Below are 22121 nucleotides of genomic sequence, written 5' to 3' on the forward strand. Positions count from 1 at the left end.
CAATGCTGGTATTGCAACCAGTAACAGGGCTGTCATTGACTGTATGTTTTAGGGCTTGGCCCCTTTTACCTGCCACAATATGTAAACTGCTTTGAATATGTAATCACAAAAAAAACCCCAGTATACAAGTTCCTTCACCCCCATCCGCCCTTCGTTCCCAATCAGCTTATGGGGCAGTTCAGTCATGTTCACATTTAACTACTGCAGTGGAAGGAAGGCATTTGTTCCTTTTGGAAAAGGAGTCCTTCGGAAACCGTTACCTGTGGTGGAATCATCTAGTCCTGGGTGGGGTTTGGAACTCTCCTTTCACCTACATTTGGTAGCCAGGCTGGGGTCTCCCCCAATGGAGCCTTCTAATTTTAACTTTAAGGGAGCCATGACCGGAGGGAGTAGGTTTCCTTTCTGTTGGGGAGACAAATATGGATTGGTAACATACAGGGTTTGCCACCCTTATAGGAATCCCATATCAAGAGAAGGCATGATTCCTCAGATCAAGGAAGTAGGAGCTGGCTGCATCTGAGAGCCTTGTTATCAGCCTTCCCGCTCTGTCACCTTGAGCTTGTATAGGTTTGTGCGACTCACAAATGGAAGATTAGATTAGTCCAAGAAACACAGACACTGGCTGCACAGTGAATGGTTGATGGAGGTGTGTTATCTGGTTACATTCTGCTGTGTTTGGTGTGTGCTTTCCTGGCAACATGGGGGTAATTTTCTCCCTCTGAAGTTTTTACTCCTCATGACAGCTACCCTTTGCCATTTGTGTAGGGGTATGTTAGGCTGGTGCTGAAAGCTGCTTGAAGGGCCTAGATGGGGTGAGTTGTCCTGTTCAGGGAGCAAATGTAGGTGGGCAATCCTCTTTTCAGCTGGTTTCTTGCGAGGATTTTTTTTTTTTTTTTACAGAGTTTCGTTGATCAGGATATTCTCACTAATAATCCCAGATTCAATGTTCTGAATTTCTTGTGGATAGACTCAGTTCTCCTCCCCTCCCCACCTCTTTTTATTTTTCCCCCCTTTCAGGAGGTAATATTTCTGATGTCTGGAACTTTAGAGTAGGACTGTTTGAAAAATGTTAAGCTGTCACATTTGATTGTTCTTTGGAAATAAAAAGAGACATTTAGGTTGTTTTGTTCATTAAAGGGAAACTGGACTTGGGCCCATGAGCAGCAAGTGCACAGGTTGTCTACTCCTTTATTCTAGATCTCCTGGTCTTCCAGGGAGTATTCTTATTAGCAGGTTTTAGGCTCCAGACCATGGGATCTGTAGTTTCTGCTTTGGCCTCTCAGAGAATGGTGTCCTTCAGGGAATCTTGCTAAACGCCTTTTACTGTATAGACACTGAAGGGTATCTGAGCAATTGAATTTTGATTTTCTTGAGAAGGTATCTGCTTGACTAGCAGGGATTTGATGCTCTAGGGAGGTAAGTGAAAGTGGGTGATCAAGTCTAAGTGGGTGATCAAGTCAGGTGATTCACCAAGCCTGACCCCCAGTATAAGAGTTGTCTGTCCTGCTGACACCCAAAATAGTTTGCTGATGGGTATAGGTGAGGGAATTGAGTAGCCCTCTTGTGCCTTGATATGTGTGGCAGCTGGATGAGAGATGGAATTTGCTTGAAGGTCCTAGTGGCAGCATTCTGGAATGCCATATTTTTGTTTTAGTGGGACTTCTGGGGTTGTTTCCTCTTGAGACTCTGAAGTGAATGACTGGAAGCAGCACCAGTGGCAGCACCAGTGGCTTGTTGCCAGCTAAATAGATGAAATTCTTATTGGCTCAGTGAAGTTGTAGGACAGGCAAGTGCAGTGGCCTGGGGAAGGAAGATGAAAGCCAAAAACTGCTTGTCCTAGGAGATCTCTGATAGTTTGGCTCCAACATTCTGCATTTGGGGCCAGTTAAGGCCTTGATACTCTCTGCTGTGACACTAGGAAGGAGGAATAGCTTGGCATGATTTTCAACTCCTCTAATGGAAGAGTGTTAGGGTTGATGCAGTTGACCATTGCTTACAGAGTTAATCTGTTTAGTTCTGCTACCATCCAGTTCTCCTGGTCACAGCTGGTATTCGTTGGACTGATGGAAACTTCTTGTAGGATATTGGAGTTAGCATACTTGAATACCTTTGCTGAGCTTCTTGCACATTTTTGTGGGCCAGCTACTCTTCCAAGGAAGCTCAGGCTTGACCCTTATACTGGGTTGCATGGAGTTATTAATAGGTCGGCATGCTTGCTCTGGATTGTACTCACAGTCTTAGGGAGAAGTGGGTTCATTGTCTTCAGGGATCTTCAGGTACTCCAAGGTAGCAGTTTTCTGGCTATCTTAATTGGGCTGTGAGTTTTCACCAATTCTTTTCTGTTAGTAGCATTGATGTGGATTTGTATTGATGGTCAGGAACGCAAGGAACTAGTGAGGCCATATACTTTGTCAGTTCATATCAAACTGAACTTTTGTTGGTTTCTGCCTGCTCTGTTGCAACTTCACTGGCAAGCTCTGGGACAACAGAGAATGCTTATTTCCCTATTCAATATCTCTCTTTTCTCCTCTTTCTTTAGGGGGTGGCACTGTAGAAGAGCAGGGGCTGGGAGTTCCTTATCTATCATGCAGAGTCTTAATAAAACTTTGGTGTATCCCAGTCTCTGCACTGGTCTAGCAGCGTGATAAGGAAGGTGAAATTTATTATAATCCCAGGACAAGCAAGCAGCATATTATCACATGTGGTGAAGTCATCCACGGAGTCCGGTATGGACAGTCCTAAAGTGTAATATCACTTTAACTCTTGAGATGGCCCATACTGTTCATGCATACTGCTAATTTTCTTACCCTGGAATACTGTACCCAGAGATTTATCTTGTTAAAAATTTAGTGTCAAAGAATGCCTTTCAAAATTATCAAGTGGTAGTTCTGGGGGGAATACTGTGGAGTACTATGGTTCATCCGTAGCATTGGTTTATAATATTGAGTTATAATAATCTTTTATAAGATAAAGAAGTCACTGAATAGAGACTGACATGGCAGCCACTACCACGGCTACCGCAGTATTGGGGACAGCAACCAAAAATCGCCTGAGAATGCTGTGGGAACATTGGTCTGTTTTGCGGTAGTACTGTGGGAATGGGAACCATTCTCATGACATTCCTCTGGTGATGAGGAGGCTAGATTCCCTCTAAGCTGCACTTTCCCACCATCATCCCAGTTGCTGCTACTGGCAGGTGAATCCTCTTGTCTTTGAACAGTTCGAATGTGTCGGGGGAAGGTGAGCCAGGAGTGCCCTGGTCCTCCGCTCTGGCGAGACAGATTATTATCTCACCAGTTCTTCAAAATTATTACCTCTCTGCGATTAACGAGTCACCACCATAGTAATTTTTACCGTGGTGCCGGAGCTTTGCATCTAGGCCCCAGTCTGCCATGCCTGGCTGATTGAGCCAGCAGGGGAAACTTAGAATCCACCGCTTTGGGGCTTACTTTACCGGGCAAGTACCCCCCCTGTTCCAGAACATGACGCAGTGCAGCCCCGCTGTAAACCCACGGATTAAAACCATGGGCTCGCGAGTAAAAAAGTTTTTAAAAATTGCAAACAAGCACTTGATTACTGTAACATCGCCTATTTAGCAATTTCCCAAAAGAATATGCGACAATTACAATTAGTGCAAAATGCAGCGATCAAACTGATTTTCGGGCTGAAGAAGTTTGATCATGTGACACCTTACTACCGACAGCTGCATTGGCTGCTGATGGAGGCACACGTAAAGTTTAAGTTCGCCTGTTTCTGCTTTAAAGTACTATACGGTCTAGCCCCTAAATACATAATTGACCTTTTCTCCTTCTCAGCTAACAAACATAAGAGAAGCTAACATTTGAACTTCGTTTCCCCTCCAGTTAGAGGATGTAAACTTAAAAGACACCATCAACACCTTTTCTCACATCAGGCAGTATTATGGGGTAAAGAACTAGAACAATTGCTTACGCCCACTACTTATGGGGAATTCAGGAAACACCTAAAAACATATCTGTTCCTGAAATATCTAGGCAGCTGACCCGTACAACTCTTTCTCCTCAATAAGTGATCCCTTGAGCTGTTAATCACTAGCTTCCACCCTGTTAAGTTCAATCAATTTGTACCTCTTTTAATCTTTGTAAACTGCATAGAACTTCACAGTCCTGCGGTATATAAACTTTTATTATTATTATTATTATTTATTATTAGTATTATTTACGCACATATGCAGACCATCTGCAGGCAAAGAAGATGGTCTGCGTATGCATCAGGATCGCTCTTCAGCGATCTGTGTGGTTGGTTTGGGGTGTGCCTCCAATTGGCATCATTTGCATCAGAATGCATCGTGAATTAGGTGCCCAGCCACCTCACGGATTGGATAGGATCCGTGAGGTTAATGAATCTAGCCCTAAATGCTATTGGTTTGCTTTTACAATGGAAAAAAAAGCACTAAGTTATTTTTGTGTGATATTCTTTTTTTTTTTTTTTTTATATTCTTTATTAATTTTCAAAACTACAACAGTGCAATACAACTCATAGTAATACAATAAAAGCACATTCATCTTTCTCATGTTCATAATCATCCATTCCCCCACCCATCCACCCAAACAATTAATATATTATCATAAATATCCTATCTATTCTGAATAATAATATCTTCACACATATTCCAATTAAAAATATTCAAAAATCAATTTATGACATAAAGAATTCCTTTCCCCCCCCTGCCCTGGATATGTACCATAGTAAAGAACAAACTGATTCAAAGTCAACAAACAATTACAATGAGGTAACATAAGATGCAAAAGGGCCCCATATTAATTTAAATATATTACCATCAGCATTTATTCTTTCAAATCTATAACTAGAGCAAAGACTTGCCCACTGGAACGAAAAATTTAAATTTAAACGATCACATTTCTTCCAATTTATTTTTGTGTGATATTATGAGGGTTCTTCTTGATATGTTTTGCACATAAGTAGTTGGAACCAAAATTATTGTCTGGACTAAAGTATCACTGGTATTGAGCTGATGTTTATCTTTCTGGATGCAAAACCCCTTACTACAGGCTTAAAATGTTTATTTGCAATGCCTTATGTCCATAAAATTGCATAAAATCATCTTTCTGCTTTGAGCAGGGAGATACAGAGAAGAAAATTAAGACTGGGGGGATAGTGAGGGGATAAGGATGAAAAATGTGCTTCACTGCAGAGACAGTGAGGAAAGAGAATAATCTTTGTCCCCACATCACTCTATCATTGAAATGTCAGTGTTCTTTATTTATTAGTAGTATTTATATACCTTTTTGCCTCCATCTGCTTGGTTAGGGGACATAACCCAATTGTCTGGACTAGTCTAGCATCACTTAAGGAAAGGAAATTAGCAGTAAGAACAAATTTAACCATGTTATAAAATATTTTTGCTATAGTTGTTTAATACTTCCACTTGTACAAGCCAGTGTGTATACAGTAAACCCCTGCGAGGTCTCAAATCGCGAACTCAGTAATTTGAGGTATTTTCCGACTGTCTCTTCCTAGTGCTAAAGTCATGGTTATACCAATCAGGAACTGCTTTGATATGCCAGATAGCATGTCAAAGCAGCTCCTGATTGGTGTAACCATGAGTTTAGTACCAGGAAGAGGCAGTCGGAAAATGTACCCTGCTTCGTAAGTACAGTTTAAGCACCCGCTGGTATCCCAGCTGCCCTCTCCTGCCTTCGATCAGCTGAAAAATTGTATTTGCGGTGTTTTGAAATTCGTGGGTACTCCCGCAAATTTTGAGGGAGTACTGTATTTGGAAGTTGTATATTATAGTTGGGAGTAATGGTTTAGCAGGAATATTTGAACACTATTCTAGTAGAAGTTAATTGGAAAAATATAAAAGAAAAACTTACTTATATACATCTTTTTATATTGCGGTTACTTTGCCAGATGGGTTAAAATAAAAAGAAAAAATTGTGTTTATTATGAAGACATAACTTTAAACTATTTTTAAGTTACTGAAGAGAGCATTAGAGTTTATCTTGCTGTTTTCTGTTAGAAAATTAAGGTTAAAAAGATAAAATCACTTATGAATTTTGTTTTATGTACTCTTGTTGATGGTTATTGTGTAATTTTTCACTTATGAATTTTAATGACATCCTGTGCTCAGTGGTGACTTTTTAAATTTAAAATTATTTAATACACAAACAAAAGAATAGTATAAAAAAGCTAAAAAATGAACCTAAAGTCTATTCGTAAAACAATAGATGTTTTATCTCAACCCATGGACCTGGTCTTGTAGAAAACCACACACTTTTTTCCTCTGCTCTTCCCACATGGCTGAGAAACATAGAGTTCCCTACAGTTTTTATTTCTGCAAGGAAACTTTGCAGAAGCCCTTCTGATTTGCTCTTATTTCTTTTTCTAATTTTTTCATTGTTGGTTGCTTCGGTACCATGAGGCCCCTTTTGGAGGTGTTCTCTGCCTGGGAAAAGAAGCAGTTTCCTTGGAACCAGACTGCAGCTTCACAGTGAAAGAGATTCAGGTTGACCTGTGGAGCCAGTCTGCTGTATGCCACCTCAAAGCTCCAAGTCATTTCCCTGGGAGCAAGCGTGCCTTCTGACTCTGTAAGAGGCTTGAGCACAGGCTGTTTGCACCCAAGTAAGAGCACTTGGGGTATAAGGATGCAAGCTGTGTTTTCCCCACCCCTGGTTCCCCAGCCCCATGACTAGGTTCTGAGGGGGCGGAGGTTTCTGTTTGGGTCTGTCTGACTGGCAGCCTGAAGATTGGTCTATTTGATGAAAATTATGAGACAGAAATTTATTTCTATTCACTTCAGCTGCAGTGAAAAAAGCTGATATGCATGGCACTTCAGAGACTATAAGTTCAGTTCTATTATTCCTATGGAAAAATAGGGGGAGGTCTAAAAACATACTTTTTTCTTGTGCATCCAGATCTCACTGCCCTAGTCTCAGAATGGTGGTCACTTCTGAGAGTTTTTTCAGACTGATTATGGCTATGTTTAAGCCTTATCCTGTGCAGAATTTCAGCAGAATTTCAGCAGCTTTTTGAGCAGCCTGAAGTGGATTTGGTAGTGGCTCAGATCACCAAGTGCACAGCTTTCCCTAGTGTAGGAGGAGTGTTTAAAGGCTTACGGGATTGTAGGGTGGACAAGGTTTTAAAGATGCTTTTTGAAGTGGATTCTTTGGGCATCAAGGCGGCAGCAGTAGCCTCGTTTGTGGTACGTGCCTGACACACGAGATTATGCTGAGTGCCTTTGGTGAAAGAATTTGCCCGCCCCTGTAAAATATGTTATGGATACCTTATAATGACCTCATCAGAGTTCTTAGCAAGGTCTTGGCTTTATGCAGTGTTGACTCGCAGGACATTTTGGATCCACCACTGTACTAGAGATTCAGCCTCTAAGATAATGCTATTTGGCAAGGGGCTATATGACCTTATGGCTTGTGTGTCGGGCCGCCACCCTACAGCTCTTCTGAATGGAAAGCCTCTCTAGTTTTCGTCCCTCATGCAGATTTTGCCAGAACTCCAAGGGCTTCTCCACCTAGGATATTTCTAGGTGTTCAAACACCACTTCATCTACTCCAGTAAAGAAAGTCTCAATGAGACCAGAAGTCCGACAGTGCCTCCTCTCATTGTAGGCTGGTTGTCGGCGTTTTACCAGGATTGAGAACAGATCTCTTTGGACTAATAGATGCTAGACATAATGCGGAAGGGATACAAGATAGGCTTCTTTCATCTTCCTTTTCCCCCACCCCCCACCCACTGGATTTATTTCTGGATTCTCTGACCAGAAACTCGGAAAAGGAGTCCATGACCCAAGTTACTCTACAGCTTCTACATAGTAACATAGTAGATGACGGCAGATAAAGACCCAAATGGTCCATCCAGTCTGCCCAACCTGATTCAATCTAAAAATGTGTTGGCTTTTTTTTTCTTAGCTATTTCTGGGAAAGAATCAAAAGCTCTGCCCGGTACTGTTCTTAGGTTCCAACTATTAAAGTCTCCTTCATAGCTTACACCAGCCCATCTACACCATCCCAGCCATTGAAGATCTTCCCAGCCCATTCTCCCCCAAACAGCCATATACAGGCACAGATCATGCAAGTCTTCCCAGTACTGGCCTTAGTTCTTCAATATTTACTATTATTTTCTGATTCTAGATCCTCTGTGTTCATCCCTCGCTTTTTGAACTCTGTCACTGTCTTCATCTCCACCACCACTTTCAGGAGCGCATTCCAGGAATCCACCATCTTCTCTGTAAAGAAGAATTTCCTTACATTGCTCTTGAGTCTACTAAACCGTAGAGCTGGTTCCCAAAAGCAAATTAGGCTCTAGCAGATGCAGTTTATGATTTCTCATGCCAGAGTTCGGCTCAGAGGACTTGGAGTTCCGTCGGTCATTATCGTTCTGCAGACTCCGCACTTTTGACTGGAGTTGGTGTGGTCAGTCATCGTAGCAATGGCTCCAGGGGAATTCTTTCATCTCTGGATCTGACAGAGGCTTTTCTTCATAGCCCTATATTCCTGGGGCTCTGGAAGTATCTGAGATTTCATGTTCTCAAGCAACATTTCCAATTTTCAGCCCTTACCTTTGGGCTAGTGACTGCTCCCACACCTTCACCAAGGTGATGGTGGTGGTAGTGGCTCATCTTTGCAGATTTGGGGGTCCAAGTTCATCCCTATCTGGACAACTGGCTGATCAGAGCCCCATCCATACTGGAGTTCGAGCAAGCAATGGTGGCAGTGGTCTGTCTTCTACAGCGCCTGGACAGGATTGTCAGTTTCAAGAAGAGCCAGCTTCTGCCTTCTTAGATGCTGGAATATCTGGGAGTCCGGGTCAACACGATCCATAGATGTGATTTTCCTCCCGAGCCCTGCAAACAGAAGCTCTAGAATCAGATCACAGATCTCCTAGCAATGCTGAACCCCACTGCTTGGCTTTACCTTCACATATTGGAGTCCATGTGGCCTCTGCAAGAGTCCTTCCTATCTCAGTGGTCCCCTCAGAGTCATCCCCTTCAGATGCCACTCCCTGGATGGAGCCAGAACGCTGTCTGTGCTGGTGGATTCAGTGAGAAGCTCTAGCACAAGGCATATCTCTTTGGGTGATGGAGTAGGTTGCTCTCATGACCGATGCCAGTCTTTCCGACTGGGGTGCTCATTGTAGGGGCAACTCCATCCAGGGCTGGTGGATTCCTTATCAAAAGATTTGGTTGATCAACCATCTGGAGCTTCGGGCCATACATTTGACGTTCCGAACTCTTCAAAATGCCCTAGAAGAAAAAGCTTTAAGGGTGTCTTCCAACAATGCTTTGGCGGTGGCATACATGAATCGACTGGGAAGCACCAGGAGTGCTCACTTAAGTAGGGTTGGTGTCAAGAGCTACACCTTCAAGCTCTCATTGTGAGACACATGACCAGAGTGGAAGATGTGCAAGCAGACTTTCTCAGTCACCAAGTTCTGGACTTGGGAGAGTGGCCTCTCACATAGAGCATTTTGTCTCAATTGTGAAAAGTTTGGGCAGGCTGGCTTCAACCAAGAACTCGTAAATCAGGTTTCTTTAGTCGCGGACTTGAGCCAGGAGGCTTAGGGCTTGATGCACTGGTTCAGTTCTGACCAACTACAGATCTCCATGGCCCTTAGTGGGCCAAGTCATCCGCAGGGTAGCAACTCATCTGAGTCAGGTGATCCTAGTGGCTCTGGACTGGCCTTGCCATCCGTGGTATGTGGATCTAGTCTGTCTTCAGCAAGACGACAAGCTCAAGCTCCCTCCTCTTCATGATCTTCTCAGTCAGGGACGGATCCCATGCAGAACTCCCATGGTCTTCTGGCATGGCTCTTGAGCGAGGACCTTGTTTTCAGAGGGGCTACTCTAACATAGTCATTGCCACTCTTTTGAGGTCCAAGAAACCTTCTTCCATAGCAATTTATGCTAAGGCTTGGAAGGCTTTCCAGCATTGGTATGTGAGTGAACAGGTGGAGCTGTTACGTGCTCCCATTCCTGTGGTCCTTGCTTTCCTCCAAGCCAGTCTGGAAAAACCTGGTGACTGGCCTTTCCTGTTTTACATCACACAGCGGTTCCAGTTTGCTTACATTTCATCCAGATGTGCCTAGCTTTCTCAGGGGGGTCGGTTCGTTTGCAGCTGCCCCTGCGATAGCCTTTCCCTATGTGGAATCTTAATATTGGGCTGAAAGGGCTTGCGGAAGCCCTTTTGGAGCCAAACTAGGATATATTCCCTCTAGTCCTTATAGTCAAAACAGTTTTTCCTTGCGCTTGTTTCAGCATGGCATATTCTGGTGCGATAGCTCTCTTTTGCAGAGAGCCCTTTCTCTGGTTCACGGTGGTTTCGGATTTTAGGTCAACCAGGAAGGTCATCTGCCTGTTTTTCATTCCATGGGGTCGTTGTGGAAGGCTCAGATTCTGAGAAGACTAGACGTGTGATGAGTCTTATTCCTCTACTTGGACAGTACCTATGCTTTCGTCTTTCTGACTATTTGTTTGTCCTGACTAGCCATCCAGATGAGGGGTGTCTAAGACCTCTACTGCCCGATGGATCTGCATAACCATTTCATTGACTTCCATTGCTTGTGGTGAGCAGCCGCTGATTTTTCTCAAAGCTCACTCTACAGAGATATTACTGCCTTGTGGATAGAGTTTTAAGTGATTCATCCGGCCAAAATTTGTAGAGCAGCCATTTGGTCATTTCTTCATACCTTTACACGGATTTACAGAATGGATTTGGTGGCTCAGTTTGATGCTGGTTTTGATACCTTGATATTGCGAGTAGGCTCTTTTGTCCCACGCTAGGTGTTGCCATTGCTTTGGTTTGTCACCTATCGTATTGACTCCGGAAAGGACATAACAGAATAGAAGATTAGGTTCTTTCCTTTGGTAATCTTCTTTCTATTAGTCCTGACAGAGTCAATACAGCATTTTTCTGCCTCGGATGTTTCTCCTTCAGGCCTATGCATCTTCCAATCAGCAGTTGGGCCCTGTGGAAATTGGTCTGTGTATGCCAGTACATATCTTTACTGTTAATGGTTGTTGCATGCAGCAGGTTGCTTCTATGTTACTGCCATGTTTTTCCTGTTTTTCATGTTGCCTTTTTATAATTGTTTTTCTTATATATTGCAGAGCAGAACAGAATGCTTTTGTTTGGTGGGGAAGTTCCCCGTGCCCCCTTTCTGTATATGCTTGCTTCCAGTGCTATTCATTGGCTCTGTGTTCCTCAGCCATAAATGAGGAGCAGAGAAAATAAGTGTGTGGTTTTCTGCAAGACCTGGTTTACGTTGAGATAAAACACCTATTGTATTGACTCTGTCAGGGAATAACAGAAAGAAGATTACTAAAGGTAAGAACCTAATCTTCCATTAGTTAAAATCAATCTTTTATCTATTATAGTTTATGCTCTATGAATATCAGATTTGTTGACATGTTTGTGTTTGATATTTTAGATATGTTAGTATGCTTAGTTTCTATGGACATCCAGATATTTGGACCTGATGCACTATCGGCAGTGAAACTAATTGAACATCAAAGTTCCAGTCAAGTAGTTTCAGAAGTTCGGGCACAGGTAGTGGAACATGTTCCTACGCAGGTCCATGGTGCATCTGTCTCAGGTTAGTAATAACTATAGACTATCTAACATAAAGTGTATATGAGTGTAAGATATTCTATGTGTAATTCAGGTAGTATAATTCAAATACATTGCATTGGAGTTAGTTTTTCATAATTTATTTTTAAAAATCTCCTTTTGCAGCTGCGTAAACTCCAGTGTCAGAATAATGCAACTCCTAAATTTTTAGGAACTTCAGCAAGACATTTTGCATACCAGAAGGTTTTGTCATAGAAAGGAAAATAATGATTTGAAAATGCAGAATAAGAAACAATTGTGGTTCTCAGGATAATCTAAAACAATTAGATTATATCTGTACAAAACTCCTCCTAATTCTCCACTGAGGGTATCTTGGTTAAACTCTCAGCATTGTAAAATAACTTATCAAGGAACTTATCAAGCTTTTTTCTCCAGGAGAAAGAGGTTGAGAATTATATTATCTAATCACAAAGAAAATGAGCTAGCTTTCCTGATTGTAGACATAAGGGCTTTGTACACATTTCTGGTTAAATATGGTTTCTGTAGGCACCTTGATTCCCTCTTTTCAAAATGGGACTGATATGGTCTCTGGACTTAAAAATGAAGCTTACACCCCATAGAGAGAATCCTAGAAACATGAAATGTATCAGTAATAGGGAAACATCACTGTCAGTTGTATGGTTGACATCAGTTCCATGTGTAGTCAGAAAATGATTAGTCGTGATAGCTTCTGCTACTATTACTTATGAACTACGATTATTCCTCTGCTCTCTCTGGACAATTGGCAAGTTAGGAGTTTATCCAAAGAGAGTTAAATTAAAAAAACTATCTGAATGCTGGAGTTACACTTCCCCCTCTCTATTCGCAGTTTTGATTATCCGTGGTTTTGATTATCCGCGGTTTTGTCCCCAGCCCCCCATCCCCGAATCACTCGTTGGCATTAAAAAAAATAACGGCCCCAGGACTTGGAGGGAGTAGGCAGGGGGGCGATCATAGGTGGCGTGGGGATGATCGGAGCATGAACCTTACCTGGTGGTCTAGCGGTGATGCGGGGCAGAAGTGATCTTCCTACACTCCTGCCCCGTGCAGAGCCATGCTGTGAGTTCCCGTGGTCTCACGAGACTACAACAGGGAGTTCCTGTTGTAGTCTTGTGAGACCACGGGAACTCAGCAGCACGGCTCTTCAAGGGGCAGGAGTGTAGGAAGATCGCTTCTGCCCTGCATCACTGCTAGACCACCAGGTAAGGTACGGGGGTGGGTCAGAGCCGGCCAAAAGTTATTCGATTTTTCCCTATTCGCGGGCTGGCTCTGCCCCTAACCCCCGCGAATAGGGAGGGAGAAGTGTATTAGCATTCATCAATTAAGAAAAATCCCATAAGAATCCCTCACCTCAGTTGGAATTTAGAGGGAATTTGCTAGATAAAATTCAAGCAAAGTCCTTTTTTCCACCAGAAAAAAATCACCACCTTAACGTCCTTGGGGTAGGAGATATTAGGGAATCAAAAAACATCAGCATAGGACATGTTGAGATATTGGGCCTGATGACTTCAACTTTGTAACTTTTCTGGTAAGTCTCAAAATGAAGTCAGAAGAAGAGAGACAGATGGTAGCTTATGGACTAACAAAACTATGAGGGAATGGAACCATTTAAAAACTGGTAGTGAAAACAATATTGAATAACCAACTAAAAAGGAACTACATTGAAATATGATCATAAACAAATGAAATCCAACATGGGCATTTTTTAGCGTTACATCTGCATAAAGATATAACTGTAATAAAGATAAGTAAGTAAATAAAACCACTGTGTGCTAATGATGTATAACAAGAATCACTATTTCCTTAGAACTCAAAGGTTGCTCAATGCACACTCCAGATGACTAGCAGATGTTTGTTTAGTTGATCAATAAAGAGTTGTGAAAATCTCTGGTTTACTCGGGTGTAGATATTTAGAGATCCAAATGACTATTCTTTAACATCTCTTCCAAATTCTATATGCTAGGTGTTGAATCCCATCCCGCAATCTGAGAGTTACAGAAATCCAATACTTTTCTGAGCTAGAGCCATATACAATTTCTGCAAGCAATCCGCGCAGAAGTCTTTTGAATTGCTCTGCTTTTTTTTTTATTTTTTCACTTAAAATTCATTTTTTTAAGTGGCTTTAGTGCCTTGAGACTCCTGTTGGAGGAAAGGATGCAGTCCCATGGAGCAAAACTGCTGCTTCACGGAGAAACTTTGGTGGATCTGTGGAGCCAGCCTGCTGTGTGCCACCATTCTTATACTCGGGGTCCATTTCACTGGGAGTTTGCTTGCTCGCTGACTTTCAGGTGTTTAAACTCAGGCTGTATGCATCTGGAGTGAAACTCCCCTGAGTTTCAGAGCGCAGGCTGCGTTTCCCACCCCTGATAGCAAGGATCCATGGGGGTGGATGTTCTAGTCTGTGTTCGGCCGACTGGCAGTCCAAATATCATCGTCTGGTCATTTTGGAACTATTCTGAGGCAGAAAATCCTTTTCCTTCATTCAGCTGCTATGTGAAAGAGCTGACAGACTGGCAGTATAGAACTTTGAGTAACCCTCCTTTATTTCCTATGGGAACTTCGGGAGTGGCTTTTAAAATGTTTTTCAAATCGTTTTTCACAGTTTCTGAGGGTATGGTTCAGGTCCCCCACTTTCCTAGACCCCATATCGCTATATTTTATTTTCAGATTTATTTATTTTTGCTGTTTTTGGTACAAATTTTCTGGTGATGGCCATCTTGGATTTTAAACAATCTATTTTTCAAAGTTTTATTTCTGCCTCAAAACACTTCAATTTGATAAATCATTTGGGGTGGACTCCCCGGCCCCTAAACTGTTTAATGTGTGCATTGATTGTGCTGGATCAGCAACCATGTACTGAGTGCCTTGGCGCACTGGGGGAGTGGGCGGGAGCTTCAGACTTTGCCTCTTCTGAGTACTCAAGGGCTGGGGAGCTGGCCTGTGTCTGTGACTTTGGAAAAAAAATTTTGCCCAGAGGCTATTTTGGAGTCTGGTGCCTACATTCCGAATCTGGGGACTCTTGGCGAGGTGCATGTGCCTCAAGAATCCCTGCCGTGGTTGCAGGGTGTGACTTTTCACCGGACTTTTTTCGGCTTCTCTGAAAAGCATATTCTTCAGACCCAGCTTATGTGATGCAGCTGGCGGGCATGCCATGTCTTTCTCAGCCAATTACACTGGTGGTGGAGATTCTTGTTTGAGAGCCCTCTTGTCCAGCTGTGGCAGACCTCGATTGCAGTATATTCAGATGTTATGTCTCTTCTGTTTCCTGACACTGGTTTTATATTGGAGCTGACTGATACCCTTGCCGGGACTGGTCAACTCGGCTGCCCTGACAGTCAAGATTTGGGTGATGACCCTTCCGTCCGTAGACTCTTTAAACATGGCTCTATCCACCTTTTGTATTGCTGATGTTCTGAAAGAGCTCAAGTTGGATTCTCCATCTTCCACACCTCAGGTTTCGGTCATGGTCCGTTCTAATGTGCTGTCTTCTTTTTTTCCATCCCATCTGCAGTTTCTTTTCTACAGAACAATGGTTACACCACAGAAAGCTCTTTCCGGCTCTCTAGAGCTATAACTAAGCTTTATCTGCTTTTCTGATTTTCAACAAGTTTTTCAGCAGCCTAAGGTAGATTTCGCCTTGGTGCAGGTTATCAAGCACATAGCCCTTTCTAGTGAGGGGGGACTGATGCTTAAGATTTTTCAGGATCGCAGAGTGGACATTATGTTGAAAAAGCGTTTTGAAGTAACTTCTATAGGTATCAAAGCGGAGGTGGTCACATCCTTTACGGTGCGTGCCTGTCACATGAGATTGTGCAATGCATCATCTGCAGAGGTGCATGCCTGTCCCCCGCTGGTGATGGATGGGTGTGGACTATATCTCATTCGAGTTATTTGTAAGGTCTCAGCTTCTGTAGTGTCTGAGCATTAGACTCTTTGGATCCGTCATTGGGCTGTGGAAGCTGCTTCCAAGGCCACTTTAAGCAGAGTTCTTTTCAAGGGCCAGTTTCTTTTTGAAAAGGTCTGAATGACCTCATGACCAGTGTTGTCGAAAGCTGCTTTAAGTCTCTCCCTGTGAACAAGTCTTGCTGGACTTCGGGAGGGTACTATAGTAATTTTTGTTCTTCCTGCAGGTTTTGTCAGGGATCCATGGGCTCTTCCTCCTAAAGATATTCCCAGGGCTACTGCCCTAGTTATAACAATTCCAATTCTAGACGACCTCAGTATCTCGAGCAGCTGCTGCTCCTAAAAAGCCCTAATGATGCCAGAGGTCAGGTGGGGCTTCCTCATATTGGAGGTCAACTTTCTCAGTTTTATCAGGAGTGGACTCACATTTCCTTGGATCAATGGATGCTGGACATCATTCAGCAGGGGCACAAGATAGACTTCTTTTGCCTGCCTCTGGATTTGTTTCTGGACTCTCTGGCAAGCTGGCCAGAGGAGGAGTCCAAGGTTCAAACTACCCTGCAGCGTCTCTTAGACATCAGAGCGATAGAACCCGTTACAGAACAGGAATTGAGCTTTAGCAGATACTCCTTATAATTCATCATGCCAAAGAAAAGCTCGGAGAACTGGAGACCCATTCTGGATCTCAAGACGGTCAGTCGATTATGGTGGATTCCTCATTTCCGCAGTCATAACTGTTGTCTCTCCAGAAGAGTTTCTGGCATCCATGGATCTCATGGATGCTTCCCTTCATATTCCAGTCTACCTGGAGAATCGCAGGTTTCTGTGTTTCCATAATTTGCAACAGCATTTACAGCTCTACCCTTTGGCCTCGCGATGGCATCCCAAACTTTCACCAAGGTGATGGTAGTTTGTGGTAGCCTTTCTCCACCAGCAGGGGTTCCAGGTCCATCCTTACTTGGATGATTGGTTGATCTGAGCTCTGTCTCGTCAGGAAAGTGAAAGTGCAGTGGAGACTGTGGTATCTGTTGCAGGCTTTGGATTGGATTGTCAACTTCAGGAAGAGCCACTTGATGCCATCCCAGTCCTTGGAGTATCTGGGTTGTCTCTTCGACACCCAGCAGGGTCGTGTGTTTCTTCCCGAGGCATGCAGACAGGAACTTCAACAGCAGATCAGAGCTCTCCTAGACAGTCCATCTCCCATGGCCTGGCATTATCTTCAGGTACCGGGATCAATAGCATCCTCCTTGGCGGTCCAATGGGCCAAAGCATACATGCACCCTTTACAGCAGCCCTTCCTCTCTTGGTGGTCTCTGCAGTATCATCCCCTTCAGATATCCCTCCCTTGGTCAGCACCGGCTCACAGCTGTTTAAACTGGTGGCTCTCCACTAGGGCAGACTTTTTCGAATCTCAGAGTGGATGATTCTTATGATGGATGCCAGCCTGTCTGGTTGGGGTGCTCAGTGTGGGGACTGCTCCATTCAGGGTCAGCGGACCCCTCGTCAGAAACGTCTGGAGCTTTTGGCAATTCAACTGGCGTTGCTCACTCTCCAGCACCTTCTGGAAGAAAAAGCGGTGTGAATATTCTCCCGACAATGCCACAGTGGTGGCATACATAAATTGTCAAGTTGCAGGAGGCTCGCATTCTGTTTCTCTTTGTGGAAGCACATCTTCTGTTTTTCTTGGTGGCCCATGTAGCCAGAGTCGACAGTGTTTGGGCAGACTTCCTCATCTTCCATTACTAAACCGTTAAAAAAAAAAAGTTTATTTTTTCGTTAATTTTTGCGGTCAACCATTTTTGACAGTGGGGCCTTTCTCTACGCCTCAGCCTTCGACTTTCGATTTGGCTGAGGCAGTTTTCCCCGATGTCTGGCTTTAAAAAGTGCGGCAGGTGTAAGCATACTATTTCCTTAAAAGATCCACATAAGTGGTGTATCAAGTGCCTTGGCTCAGACCACAGCGTAGAGTCTTGCACGTATTGTTCGACGCTTCAGAAGCGTTCTATAAAAAGCCGCCTTTTAAAGCAAAGTCTTCTCTTCATAACATAGTAACATAGTAGATGACAGCATGGTCCATCCAGTGTGCCCAACCTTCTTCTTAGCTATTTCTGGGCAAGAATCTAAAGCTCTACCCGGTACTGTGCTTGGGTTCCTACTGCCGTTAAAACCTACTCCAGCCCATCTACACCCTCCTAGCCATTGAAGTCCTCCCCAGCCCATCCTCTACCAAATGGCCATATACAGACACAGACCGTGCAAGTCTGCCTAGTATTGGCCTTAGTTCAAAGAAGCATGGAATGAACACAGAGGATCTAGAATCGGAAAATAATATTAAAAATTGAACTCTGTCACAGTTTTACTCTCCACCACCTCTCTCGGGAGCATATTCCAGGCATCCACCACCCTCTCCGTAAAGTAGAATTTCCTAACATTGCCTTTGAATCTACCACCCCTCAACTTCAAATTATGTCCTCTGGTTTTACCATTTTCCTTTCTCTGGAAAAGATTATGTTCTACGTTAATACCCTTCAAGTATTTGAACGTCTGAATCATATCTCCCCTGTCTCTCCTTTTCTCTAGGGTATACATATTCAGGGCTTCCAGTCTCTCCTCATATGTCTTCTGGCACAAGTCTCCTATAATTTTCATCGCCCTCCTCTGGACTGCTTCAAGTCTTCTTACGTCCTTCGCCAGATACGGTCTCCAAAACTGAACACAATACTCCAAGTGGGGCCTAACCAATGATCTGTACAGGGGCATTAACACCTTCTTCCTTCTACTGGCTACGCCTCTCTTTATACAGCCCAGCATCCTTCTGGCAGCAGCCACTGCCTTGTCACACTGTTTTTTCGCCTTTAGATCTTCGGACACTATCACCCCCAAGGTCCCTCTCCCCGTCCGTGCATATCAGCTTCTCTCTTCCTAGCATATACGGTTCCTTTCGATTATTAATCCCCAAATGCATTACTCTGCATTTCTTTGCATTGAATTTTAGTTGCCAGGCATTAGACCATTCCTTTAACTTTTGCAGATCCTTTTTCATATTTTCCACTCCCTCTTCGGTGTCTACTCTTACAAATCTTGGTATCATCTGCAAAAAGGAACACTTTTGCTTCTAACCCTTCAGCAATGTCACTCACAAACATATTGAACAGGATCGGCCCCAGCACCGAACCCTGAGGGACTCCACTACTCACCTTTCCTTCCTCCGAGTGACTTCCATTAACCACCATCCTCTGGCGTCTGTCCTACAGCCAGTTTCTAACCCAGTTCACCACTTTGGGTCCTAACTTCAGCCCTTCAAGTTTGTTCAACAGCCTCCTATGAGGAACTGTATCAAAGGCTTTGCAGAAATCTAAGTAAAATACATCTAGCATATGTCCTCGATCCAGTTCTCTGGTCACCCAATCAAAAAATTAAATCAGGTTCGTTTGGCACAATTTACCTTTTATAAAGCCATGTTGCCTCGGATCCTGGAACCCATTAGATTCAAGGAAGTACACTATCCTTTCTTTCAGCAACACTTCCATTATTTTTCCAACAATTGAAGTGAGGCTTACCGGCCTGTAGTTTCCTGCTTCATCCCCTTGACCAGTTTTATAAATAGGGTCCACATCCGCTCTCCTCCAATCCCCAGGAATCACTCCCGTCTCCAGAGATTTGTTGAACAAGTCTTTAATAGGACTCACCAGAATCTCTCTGAGCTCCCTTAGTATCCTGGGATGGATACCGTCTGGTCCCATCGCTTTGTCCACCTTCAGTTTTTCAAGTTGCTCAAAAACACTGTCCTCCGTGAACGGCGCAGAATCTACTCCATTTTCTCGTGTAACTATGCCAGACAATCTCGGTCCTTCTCCAGGATTTTCTTCTGTGAACACAGAACAGAAGTATTTGTTTAGCACATTTGCTTTTTCCTCATCACTCTCCACATATCGGTTCCCAGCATCTTTTAGGTTTAGCAATTCCATTTTTCATCTTCCTCCTTTCACTAATATATTCAGTACCATCTCAGGAGACAGGAGTGATTCGTGGGGACTGAATGTAAATCGTGCCAAACGAACCTGATTGAATGCATCACAGGTACCTTCGACACTGTCCAAATCAATGACGTCGAAAGCATCACCATTGTCTGAGGTATCAACCTCCATGTCGGTGTCGCAGGCTATAGCTCCGTCAGGTAAGTCAGCTAAGAAGTTACCAGCTTCCCAGATGGTGTCTTAGGCCACTAAGGTATCAAGTCTAGTCATAGCGGCCAAACAGAGATCTTTGATGCAGCTCGCTTCAACTTCTCCTTTCACTGATATATCTGAAAAAAATTTTGTCTCCTTATTTTTTTTACATTTTTAGCCATTTGCTCTTCCACCTGCGCTTTCACAAGGCATATCTCCCTTTTGGCTTCTTTCAGTTTCACCCGGTAGTTCTTTCTGTACTCTTCTTCTTGCGCTTTTTTTATATTTCAGGAACACCAACTCTTTTTTGAACACTGTCTTTATCAGAACTTGATATTGGCTAACAGAGTTCTTAATTATAATTTTTATATGACCTTTTGCCTAAAGCAGCTCATAAAAGCTTTATCTGATTTTGAACAATATATTCTGGCTGACCACTTACCTGAGTTTCAAGTCACTACCAACAATTTACATCAGACTTGGAAGTTTCTGGCATGCTCAGCATTTGATACTTTCCAATTAACTTCAAAAGCTTCAGCAATATCTATTTGCTATGAGATGTCTGACGTGACTCAAAGCCTCAGATATCAATATTCAAGATCATTTAGCAATTCCCTTTTCTGGGTCAAGAGCTCTTTGGTGACAAGGTTGAAGACGCTACTCAGAGGCTTTGTAAATATCAGCACAGTTGGACTGCTTTTTTTTATTGCATTTCTAAAATTTCACAAGAGAAATTCTTTTTCCTTAGACCACAAACTATGGGGTGTGGACAAAGAAATAATGAGCTTAATTACAGCAAAAAGACTTAAGGAAAAGGCTAGAGTGTTTTCCCCCTTCGCATTTTTCTTCATAACCTAGAGTTAATCTCTTATGATTTTCTTAACCTTAAGGAAGTCCTTCAGTTGTTCTGGGGCATAAAAAAACGTATTTAGATCCTGCATATTGGACCAGACATTTGCAAGGAGAGGCTAACAAAAATGTTGCTCTTGTTTTAATAGTTTCTTGTTACAGGGATGAAAGGCACTTCCTCTTCCTTCAAGTCTCTTCCACTTCTGCACCATTCAAGTGGCGCTATCCTCCAGCATCCTTTTCCTTCAAGTCTCCTCCACAGAAGAGACAGAAGCAGCAAAAGCCTCAGAAGTCTCAACCCACATCTGCTCAGAAACCAGCTCAGTCTTTTTGACTTGCTTTTAGAGAGTACAACCAAAATTTTACCAACTCATCCTCCTCCCTATACCATCGGAGGACATCATCAGCTATACCATCAGCGATGGACTCTTATCGCCTGAGAACACCTGGGTCTTAAAAATCATGAGGGAGGGCAACCCTCCAAAAGAGTCCTCTTTCATAGCTCAGCAGACATCCCTTCTCCTTCAGGAAATTGAAGCTCTGCTCCAGTTACATGCAATAGAAGTAGTTTCCCCCCTTCCCAGAAAATTCAGGAGTAATATTCCAAGTATTTTCTAATAACAAATTAGATGGAGGTATTTGCCCCATCCGGGACGCAACAAATATCTGATGAAAGAAAGTTATGCATGCTATCTCTGGAAATCCTATATCCTCTTCTACAACGAAATGGTTGGCTATGCTCTCTAGATCTCAAAGAGGCTTATACTCACATATCTATCCATCCATCCATCCCAGTCATAGTAAATCTCTTTGTTTCCAGATCGCTCACTAACATTTCCAATACAAGGTTCTGCCATGCAGTCTTGAATTATCTCCAAGAGTGTTCACCAAGTGCCTTGTAGTAGTGGCAGCAACTCTACGAACACATAGGTTCAAGTTTTTTTTATATCTAGACGATTGGTTGTAGTTGATGATTCGATTATTAGGCATGTAGATAGCTGGGTGGCTGATGGACGTGAGGATTGCCTGCTAACTTGCCTGCCTGGTGCGAAGGTTGCGGACCTTACGTGTCACATAGATAGGATTTTAGATAGTGCTGGGGAGGAGCCAGCTGTCCTGGTACATGTAGGTACCAGTGACTTAGGAAAATGTGGGAGGGAGGTTCTGGAAGCCAAATTTAGGGTCTTAGGTAGAAAGCGGAAATCCAGATCCTCCAGGGTTGCATTTTCAGAAATGCTCCCAGTTCCACGCACAGGACCCAAGAGGCAGGTAGAGCTCCGAAGTCTCAATGTGTGGTTGAGATGATGGTTCAGGGATGAGGGATTTAGATTTGTTAGGAACTGGTCAACCTTCTGGGAAAGGGGGAGCTTGTTCAGAAAGGACAGACTCTACCTTAACTGGGATGGAACCAGGCTGCTAGTGCTAATATTTAAAAAGGAGATAGAGCAGTTTTTAAACTGAGATGTGGGGGAAAGCCGACAGCCGCCCATGAGCCGATAGTTTGGTGTGAGGTATCCTTGGAGGATACTATTGAAACAGGATATTTAGGGAGTTCCGGTAGAGAGGTTCCAATAATGGT

General features: G+C 43.3%; 1 protein-coding gene across 2 annotated transcripts in view; it reads left to right on the forward strand.

Annotated features, from left to right (window-relative positions):
• ARID2 (AT-rich interaction domain 2) overlaps positions 1-22121 on the forward strand; it is an 817990-nt gene that overhangs the window by 367232 nt on the left and 428637 nt on the right. For both annotated transcript variants that reach the window (XM_033959297.1, XM_033959298.1), the window contains one exon: positions 11443-11607. In XM_033959297.1, coding sequence (XP_033815188.1) covers positions 11443-11607 — 165 coding nt within the window. The remainder of the gene's footprint in view (positions 1-11442; positions 11608-22121) is intronic.

Source organism: Geotrypetes seraphini, chromosome 9 (assembly GCF_902459505.1).
Source record: "Geotrypetes seraphini chromosome 9, aGeoSer1.1, whole genome shotgun sequence".
Taxonomy (NCBI): Eukaryota; Metazoa; Chordata; class Amphibia; order Gymnophiona; family Dermophiidae; genus Geotrypetes; species Geotrypetes seraphini.